The sequence below is a fragment of the Nicotiana tabacum genome, chromosome 6 (genome assembly GCF_000715075.1).
Source record: "Nicotiana tabacum cultivar K326 chromosome 6, ASM71507v2, whole genome shotgun sequence".
NCBI lineage: Eukaryota > Viridiplantae > Streptophyta > Magnoliopsida > Solanales > Solanaceae > Nicotiana > Nicotiana tabacum.
This window is the reverse complement of record NC_134085.1, coordinates 108,934,646-108,944,808: the sequence shown is the minus strand read 5'-3', so window position 1 is coordinate 108,944,808 and position 10,163 is coordinate 108,934,646. Positions and strand designations below refer to the sequence as shown.

At 33.6% G+C, this 10,163-nt stretch overlaps 1 protein-coding gene across 1 annotated transcript; it reads right to left on the bottom strand.

Annotated features, from left to right (window-relative positions):
• Positions 1-5,782: 5,782 nt before the first annotated feature.
• Positions 5,783-8,168, bottom strand: LOC107770701 (methylesterase 17). The gene is made up of 4 exons (XM_016590036.2): positions 7,783-8,168; positions 7,413-7,553; positions 6,385-6,528; positions 5,783-6,298 (listed from the first exon to the last, which is right to left on the bottom strand). The coding sequence occupies exons 1-4, from the start codon at positions 8,068-8,070 to the stop codon at positions 6,026-6,028; spliced, it is 846 nt and encodes a 281-aa protein (XP_016445522.1). The 5' UTR covers positions 8,071-8,168; the 3' UTR covers positions 5,783-6,025.
• Between the last annotated feature and the right edge of the window lie 1,995 nt (positions 8,169-10,163).

Below are 10,163 nucleotides of genomic sequence, written 5' to 3'. Positions count from 1 at the left end.
GATCGGGTTGAACGCCGCAACAATATTATACTTGGATCGGATTGCACGCCGCAACAGTGATATATGATATGGATCGGGTTGCACGCCGCAACAGTCTTCTATGATTTGGATCGGGTTGCACGCCGCAACAATAAAGGATAAAAGTCGATATTGATTTGTTACTGTTTCCTTATTCTTTCTGCTGCGAATTTTAAATTTTTCTTTATGCTTTTCTCCTGAGTTACCGTTGGTGAATGATATCCCCCATAGCATATCCCTTCCCCATCTTTAACTGCTAGTTTTCTTTATTATTACTTGCTACGTATATATACTTTAACTGCACAGGTTTGTTTGGTAGTCTAGTCCTAGCCTCATCACTACTTCGCCAAGTTTAGGCTAGACACTTACCAACACATGGGGTCGGTTGTGTTGATACTACACTCTGCATTGTGTGCAGATCCCAGAGCAGCAGCATTTGGACTTTAGCTTGGGTGGCTGCCTTCAGTCCAGTCGGAGATTCCGAGGTAGTCCTGCAGGCGTCCGCAAGCCTTGGCGTCTTCTCCTATCCTTTAGTCTGTTTCTTTACATATTTCAGAGACAGTATTGTAATAAATCTTTCAGACTTCTATTTGTAGTATTCCTAGACAGTCTGTGGAATTGTGACACCGGTCTTGGGTAGTTTGTTTGTATGGATTGGTATTGGCATCTTTCTTAATTTATTACATTTCTGTCTTCCGCTTATTAGATTTTTTGTTGTTTATCAATTGTTGGGTATTAACTATAAAAGGACTAAATGGGAAATAGGTAAATATTTTAAATGGTTGGCTTGCCTAGCTTTCACTTGTAGGCGCCATCACGACTCCCGAGGGTGAAAAATTCGGATCGTGACAATTTTCTTATATAATAGTATTTTCGAGACCTTTAGCATCAAGGTGAATTTCAGCATCAAAGACCCATGATAAATAGTTCTTCTCGGTGATGTCAAGTGCCACAAATTCAAGTTTTGATAAATTTGACATAGTGAAAACTATCATAAAAGAAAAATAAGTTAGAGAAATAATTATATTAATAAATAATTAATGAGTAAGGCAAAAAAAAAAAGAAGAAGAAACGGAAATAGAGCTATATCATATAAACAACCTACTATTTCATTTTATTCTGGCCATAAATTGAAAACAACATACTATTTCATTTTATGTATATGTGTGTGTGTGTTAATAGAATTGAACGTGACTAACATTATTTATATTTCATTTCACTTTATATTATTGACATATATGTGTTAATAGAATTGAACGTGACTAACATTATTTATATGTTCCAATCCAATAAATATAAAGTAATTAAACTAATGTAAAATTATTACTTGTCAATTCATTTCTCACAGTTCTTCAAAATGCCTTAAAGATATGCTTTGATCCAGGAAGTCCATGAATATTATAAGTATGTCATTAGTGGGTAGCTAGTTTGATGACTTTGAGGTCCTCTAAGAATTGAGCACTGAAGAAAATAGTTATTTTATCACTGCAATGTACTTAAACTATTTAAGATGCCCAAGAGCACAAGTAATCTGCAAACAGTGAGCATATGATATGTACTGTCATAAATAAAATGAATATAATGATACATACCTTAATAAAATATGACTCAACTTAGCGGGGATTAAGAATAAATTAGAGCTTCGTGATGATAATGTGTTATAAAATAAAAGTGAATGTAAATAAGAAACGGAGATAGAAAAAAGGAGTATTTCACTTCTTTTGGTGTTTCTTTACACTGCCATTTACATAGTCTTTTATAGGCATAAAAAGTAAAGATTACTATAATAAAATAGTGTAAGGGATGGACATAAAGTAAAAATCCATCCACAAACTTTTCATACATGGACTTCATCCACAAACTATTTACAACAACTTTGGTTTTTGTTTTTCTTTTTCTAAAGCTTGGATAAGATTTTGGATTTGAACATGGAATTCATTGTTTTTTAGTGGGAAAAAAAAAGAATTTTTTTTCTTTTTTCATTTATTTTTTAGATTTATTACCACTTTTTAAAATAACAATTGTGCTTATTCTATAAAACTTTTTGAATTTCTTTTTTTCTTTTCGGAAACAACTCCAACTATTTTTTAACAAATTTTAACTTTTTCATCGTTGAGAGTAAAAGTGTTTGGGTGAATAAGTTGTCCTCCATTTGTATGTAATAACCTTAAAATTTGTCTCGTTTATCCTTATATCACAAGATCCAATTATTGAACAGTGATCTGATCTCTTAATGCCATGTACAGATTCAAATTTCAATTAGTTTATTGTCATGATGGATAAGGAGTTTGGGCTCAAGGTGGCTTTGGGCCGTCTAAAGATGCAAGAATTGGGCCAACTAGGAAAAGCAGAAGAATTAAAAGACCACCATAAAGACTTTCGGACTTTATATGGGATCTGGGTTAATGAATTGGGTACATTGGAATGAGAATATTAGCGAGCGCACACGAATGGTTAAATGGCCAAATAGTAGCACTAATGTGGGAGGCTGAATATTTGTAGAAACTCTCTCTGTGGTCTCTCTCTCCCTCGACTATTTCTTCTGTGGCTCTGTCTTCTCATCCCCTTCTTTCTGTCCCTATCTTAGTTATGTTAATTTCCATCTTGTTATTCTCTAATTCCATGTATTGAGTTTCAATTAATCAAAGATCAATTCTCAGTTCCTATTTGCAATTGTGTTGTTTGTTAAATTCATAACATTGGTGCTTTCATTGAGAGTACTCCATGGTAGATTCTTCCGAGGCAGTGGTCATTTTAGATCGATTCACCGGTGGGAATCCAACGGGATAGATTTGTCAGGCGGAGTGGTACTTCAACTTTTGTCGTATCCCCAAGGACTATTGGCTATCTCTCCCTTCATTCTACCTCTACGGCGATGCACTCGCTTGGTTCGACTGGCTTTACCGCAATGACCAGTTCTTTGATTGGAAACATTTTACTGAGAAATTGGTTATACGCTTTCATAAACGGACTTTTGCAGATTCGGTTAGCGTTTGGCCTATCTCTCACAGACTCGTTTTGACTATGTTCATTTTGAAATTTCGGTCCCTCCTAAAGCCCAGCGGACTACCTTTGCTCCTCTAAGCAATAGCCTCAATTCTTCTGATGGATTTGACTGCTCACCTACTGCTGATTTGGAGGCCAGGCTAACTAGTGATGACAATGCTCCACAACCTCCAATAGAAATACCGGATGAAGAAGCTACAACTATTGCGAGCAATGTTGTCCAACTGTTTGATGAAAGTTTCGAGAGGTACATTACTGCAACTTCTCTTGATAATGGTTGTATTCAATGACAACTTGAATTTGAGACCTTTGAAGATATGTATCTTGCTGAATTTTTCTTAAAACCTGAGCCTATTCCGGATTTCTATCTTGATAATTTTTTTATGGAGAATGAGGATGGCATTCCAACAAGTGCAATGCATTCTGATAAACTAGTGCCTGAAGTTGTGCAAGAAAAATCCAATGGAGGAGTAGAACATGATGAAGGTTTTCTTTCAATTTGGACGGACAACATGGTGAGTGTACCACAGTTTGCTTTTCAGATATATAGTCTGCGCAAGCACTGTTCAAACATAGTGGTGGATGATAATTAAGGGGAATTCTTAGGAAATCGTCTTGTCCTATTGATACCATGTTCAGTGATCAATATATTTGGAATCAGTTGCCATTTAATCATATTGTAATGGATTTATATGTTTGGGATCCAGGAATAAGTTCTATGTTCCTAGCTCTAACAGGTTCTATAGAGAACGTCGAGGAAATACTTTTGTTTAGATGTACATGCAAGTTTCCGTTTTCTAACTTTATGACTAGAGTGTGGGATCCTGGAGAACCATGGTGTGTTACTTCATATATTTTACAATCTAATTCGTCATTAGAATTTCTTATTTTGTCGTTGGCATTGCATGATGACTATATGGTGCTACACTTGGAACTTGATATTTCAGAGAAGTTTATACTCAAGGATATAACTGTTGTCTTTGGAAGCAATTTGACAGCCACGTGTTTTAACAAAAGGCTTGGAGTAAGGTATTATAGTGTCCCGACATTCCATTTAAAATGTGTATTTGCTACTTTTGGACTTGTACCATAGAGTTTAGATGTGGGTTCTAAGTGGCATGGAAAGACTGATGAACTGCAATGTATGTGGAGCAATATTAATATATGGCTCATAGTTCCAAGGTATTATGTCTCAGCTAGACATAAGAACAGTGCATTAGTTGCAAATGCAATTGAAGGTTTAAGGATTAGTGGTGTATTTATGAAGGCAATTAGAAATGGTGGTGCTTCTATCTGCTTGACTTATGGATTTGAACAACAATTTCATAAAATGTCTCAGTTTTTTTAATCCTAGAGGTGGCGTTTTGCTTGTTCTATTAGCGCGGCTATGGATTATTTCTTTGAGGGTTGTGCCACATTCTACAGTCAAAGATGATAACGTATTTGGTGGAACCTTAATCGAGAGATACATGCCATTATCATATTATGCAATTGGAGAAAGAGTTGCTCAATCTCTTAGTCAAAGAAATAACTTGAAAAACTCTTTAGAGGAATCTATCTCACTGCACATTCATAAATTATGTTTCCTTCTATGTTCTCGCTCTTCAGTATTTATTTGGCGTAGAAGGCAGAGTAACCATGAGCAACAACAATTAGTGGCAAGGGTTCTGGCATTCTTGATGTCAAGAGTGATTTTTAAACACACTAAGTAATAGATAGCTCAGTTGTTTGGCTTGAACTAGGAGAAAAACAAGATTATTCAAGCATCAAAGTAGCTCATGTAATGCATTCTGTTATTAAAGGAAAATTTGAGCTTGAAGAGATCTACAACTTTTATCAAGATAATTTGTTAATGAGGATATTTGGTTGCTTGACACACAATTGAGTCTTTACAACTTCTCCCTTATGTTATCATTGTTGCTCTACTAGAACCTTGAGGACAAGGTTCTAATTGAGGATGGGGTAATGTCATGATGGATAAGGAGTTTGGGTTCAAGGATGGCATTGGGCCGTCTGAAGATGCAAGAATTGGGCCAACTGGGAAAAGCAGAAGAACTAAAAGACCACCACAAAGGCTTTCGGGTTTTATATGGATCCGGGTTAATGAATTGGGTACATTGGAATGAGAATATTAGCGAGGGCATACGAATGGTTAAATGGCCAAATAGTAGCACTAATGTGGGAGGCTGAATTTTTGTAGAAACTCTCTCTCTCTGATCTCTCTCCCTCGATTATTTCTTCCGTGGCTCTGTCTTCTCATCTCCTTCTTTCTGTCCCTATCTTAGTTATGTTAATTTCCATTTTGTTATTCTCTAATTCCATGTATTGAATTTCAATTAATCAAAGATCAATTCTCAGTTTCTATTTGCAATTGTGTTGTTTGTTAAATTCATAACATTTATCTTCTATGATTTTATGTGCGAAAATATTTGTATTTGCGTAAATTAAACTAAGGTACAACGTCCAATCAAGTTTTGGAGAGCTGATAAGCTAGACTTCTATCTAGACAACAGGGGAAAACAAAGAGAAGGGGAAATGATATAAAACTCTGCAGACACTTAATTTGTTGCTAATTATCTTCTTTTTATAAGTTGTCTTTGTATCCATATACATTGAACCACTCATCCTGGCGGGCCCCTAAACATACACCATTTAATAATAAATAGGCAAAAAGGAAAGTAGCCCATGCACGTCTCAAACCTGGGACCTTAGCATTATTAACACAATGCTCAAAGCAGTTTTGGAGAAGCAGAAAAAATTAATTTCTCTCCAAAAACACTTTTCTGAGAAGCACTTTTGAGAAAATACACTTAGAAGCAGTTTTCAAAAGTTTAGCCAAATACTAATTACTGTTCAAAAGTGTTTTTCTAATTAATTAGCTAAACACAAACTACTTCTCACTAAAAGCACTTTTTTTAAAAGTACTTTTGAAAAAAACACTTCTCAAAATAAGCTGATTTTAGAAGTTTGGCCAAACGGACTATATATTTTAGTAACTGCACTAAAAAGAAGCAGCAACCTTGACAAGCAGACCGAATAGCGTGAAAGGAGCAGAGAAGAATGGGCTATGATCACTTTCCAAGGTGCACACATGTTGCGGTTGCCATTTTCTGATCATTGCGTCTTGCTGCTCCGGCTTCATCACTCGATCACGCGCCGTTCTTATGTATATTCGAGGCACCCTCTCTGCTCCCTCGCCGCCTTCTTTGAATCGCGCGCTTTGTAACGCTTGAATTGGTCCTGGTCTCAACAACATTGTCGCTAATGTTGAATCCTAATTAAAACCAAATGAAACCAATGTAAAAGATGACATGTATGTTGGTTTCATTTACAATGCTGGTGAAGTGAAGCAATATTTACCTCAAGGGGGCTGATTTGATAAATAATTTTGCGTTGTAAACTTTTCTTAATAACTATACTGGTTGGAGGTTGTTCGGGTCCTGATCCGAATCCTATGTCATATACATCAGCAAATTCTCCAAAATCTGATAAATCGGGGACTCCCTGTTACAATAAGATTAATATATCGTCAAGTACTATTTTGAAAAGCAGGCGGAATAAATTAATTGAAGCAGAATAAAAGACATAGGTTGACAAAAATGCAAAACATCAATTATTATCCTAAATAATGTAAGAACCGCTACAATTTAGGATAGATTAGGTTTTGCTTAAATAAAGAGAGATTCCTTTCACCCTAATCTATTGGGCTAATTGCTTGCAGGAAAATATTGCATAAGGAATTAAGAAATAAGAAATTAAATTATGAATAATATGACATATAATGTAATAATGCCCTTTGGAGGAAGGAGAGGGTCAACTGGACAAGGCCACAACAATCTAAAGCCCAGACATGAAAGAGAGAAAAACACCAAAAATATGTACAGTATATCTGTACATATTACAATAAATAAAGGAGGATGTTATATTACAATATATGTTCTATATAGTAACAGTTCACTATAGCAATCAAAATATGTCAAAATAAATAAAGGAGGATGTTATAAAAAAGTTTGACTATATTGAGGATCGAAGGTGTGAAATTCGATCAAAGGAAGTTAATTAACGGATATAGATTATCAATAGCATTTGGTCGTCCTTGTTCAGGATGACGCAGCTTGTTACGTTTTGTTTCCCACAGACAAATGCCTTTCCTCCGCTCCATCTTGTTTGTTTTTACTCTTTGAAGACAAAATAGACATGTGATGTCCTATTCTCCTTTAGCCTTTAGCTAATAAAACCCTCCTGTGTGCCTATACAAACTTAATGTGTAAGTACGTTCTTAATTAATAATATATATATATATATATATATATATATATATATATATATATATATATATATATGATGATGACGATGATGATGGTTTAAAGAAAGAGGCTACTACTTACATCTTTAACATCTTGTGTAGTCACAAAACCAGTTCTCAACATGGTTGCTGCTATATACACTGCCACCTTTACTTTCTTTGCGAATTTATGGGTTGCATCCGTAACACTCAGTCCTCCAGCGCTATGTCCTACCAATATTACCTATACACAACAAATAAAATCATGCTTAATTTGACCACTAAATTAAAGTATCACAAATATATATGCATGTAATTTTAACCTTTACAAGAAAAATATTTAAACTAAAAAGAAAACTACTTTATCTATAATGAATGTTTTTAGCACAAAGTATATGAAGAGTAGAGTATAATCCACTAACTCTAAATTCTGAATTTGTCATTATATTATGAAAGGAGAGCGGAGAAAGGACCTGTTCACTATCAGGCAAAGTAGATGACAAAAAATCGATGAGAGGCTTGTTGTATTCATCAAAAGAAATAATGGTGTTCGGATCAGCTTGGTCGATTCCAGCACCTTTAAGGTCAAGACATGTGACTTTGTAGCCGGAATTCTCCATAAGAGACCTAATTTTGTACCAGCACCACCCTCCTCCCCCTATTCCATGTACTAGGACGAAATGGGTTCGTTGTGGCTGTGGTGGCAGTGGCACCTTCGCCTTCTCTATTTCCAACCTTATGTCTACAGATTCTTCTCCCATCTTGAAAAATGACTAAGCTTTAAAACGTCCTGTGTTTTCAAGCTAAGAGCTAGCTTCAGTTATCAGCTTTAATTTCCTTCTCTTTGTTTTATTTTAGTCAGGAAGGTTCTTATTTATAGTTGGAATAGTTGTTTTGCTGTTTGTCAATATATATAGTTGAGATAGTCATGATGTATACTACATATAATACCATTATATTCCAACATCATTTCCTGTCCTAGTGGAAATATTGATTTTTAATACTCTTTTCGGTTCCAAAATGAATAATGCTTGACGTAGAATGTTGAATTTTGTATGTAATTATTTTAAATTTATCATTCTAGTTTTTATAATGAAATTCTGCATATTTAGAAACTAGAAATTTAGTATTCAATTATTAATTAAAAGACAGTCTGCAAAAAGTCAAAATAAAAAATATTGGTTGACTTACGAATAATGGGACGGATTCAATGATGGATAAACTTTATTGGATTTAGCACTTCTTATTGTTACGTTTGACTTTTTTAAAGTGATATTAAAATATAAATAAAGGTGTATATATTTATATATAGTTCTAAAATTGACTTTGCCCTCAAAATGAACATACATATTCACTTTTATCAAGATGAGAATATGGAATACCTCTAATAATATGAAATCCTTTGCAGTACTTGTTTTAATGGGAGAGATAGAACTCGTACTTAGAAAATCTCAACACAGAAAAGTGACAAAAAATTTTATTGAAACAAAAAATATTGTATCTTCAGTTTTACTAATTAATGACACTACTATCATAAGACAAATTAATTTTAAAATATTTTAACTTTTATATATTAACAGTTATATATATAAATAGCTACACATCAAGTAAAATGAACTTACAACAATAAGTAATTCTTCACACCAAACCTAATAAAGTACTTAAAACTAAAAAAATTGTTAGTGTAATATGCTATAGTATATATTTTTTTTATAATATAAAAGCACAAAACACTCAGAATGATGAAAGTTAAATTCTTGTGAAGACGTGCAATTTTCGAGAATACAGGGAAATTTTTCTTCCTGTTTCATACTTTTATTTTTAAAACTCAAGCTCGTAGACTTGCAGAGGTAGATTCATAATTTGTACATAGTGAATGTATTTTGAAAACAAATACACTATGATTCGGATCAAAGTTGTTGGTTATATCGAACCCATATCATAAATGGTACATTCACCCTTTGACATTGATTTGTTTATTCTGGTTAACATTATTTAAGGAGTTTATTTATATTTTGAAATGCAAATTATACAATACGTTCTAATCATTTAGAGCTAATTATTAATGACTAACCATGACTTAGAGCCTGTTTGGATTGGCTGGAAAAAAGTGGCTTTTAAACACAAGTGTTTGAGCTGGTTTTATAAATACGCAGTTACGTGTTTGGATAAAAGTGCTTAAGCTGGAAAAAAAACTATTGAAATGTTTGGTAAACAAGTGCTGATAAACATTTTTTCTGTTAAAATGACCGAGATGCCCTTAAAGCTGTCAACATTAAAAATAAGCTTATTGATGCATTTTCTTATTTTAAATTAACTCAAATGCAAATTAATTTGTGTATCAATTCAGTTTAAGTTATAATACTGATTAGATAAGATTATTTTAATTAATATGAAGTACTTATTAGGTAAGGCATTACTTAATAATCGTAATTAAAAAATATACTTAATTATAAAAAACAATTCATATAAAATTACCCACAAAGTAAATAAATTGATGTAAAATAGTTTTCAAAATCGAAGAATCAGGTAAAAGTTACTTTCTTGTTATCTGCTTTCATATTTGATTATGCAAATGAATCAAAAGTGGAATCGGAAGGAATTAGAAGCTGTTGAAGTTGAGAAACAAGTCTTGCCAATCAGTTTAGAATACTCCTGAAGTTATGACACCAAATATGAAGAAATGGGAAGAAAAGGAAACAGGTTAGAGGTTTTAGGAAGATAGGGTACTTTGGAAATTATAGAAGTATGTAAGGGATAATAGGGTAAATTACTTGGTCAAACTCAAGTAGCTTTTAAGCCCAAAAGAAATAAGTTAGGTTTAGTTATTTTGACTTAAAAGCTCTTGACTTTT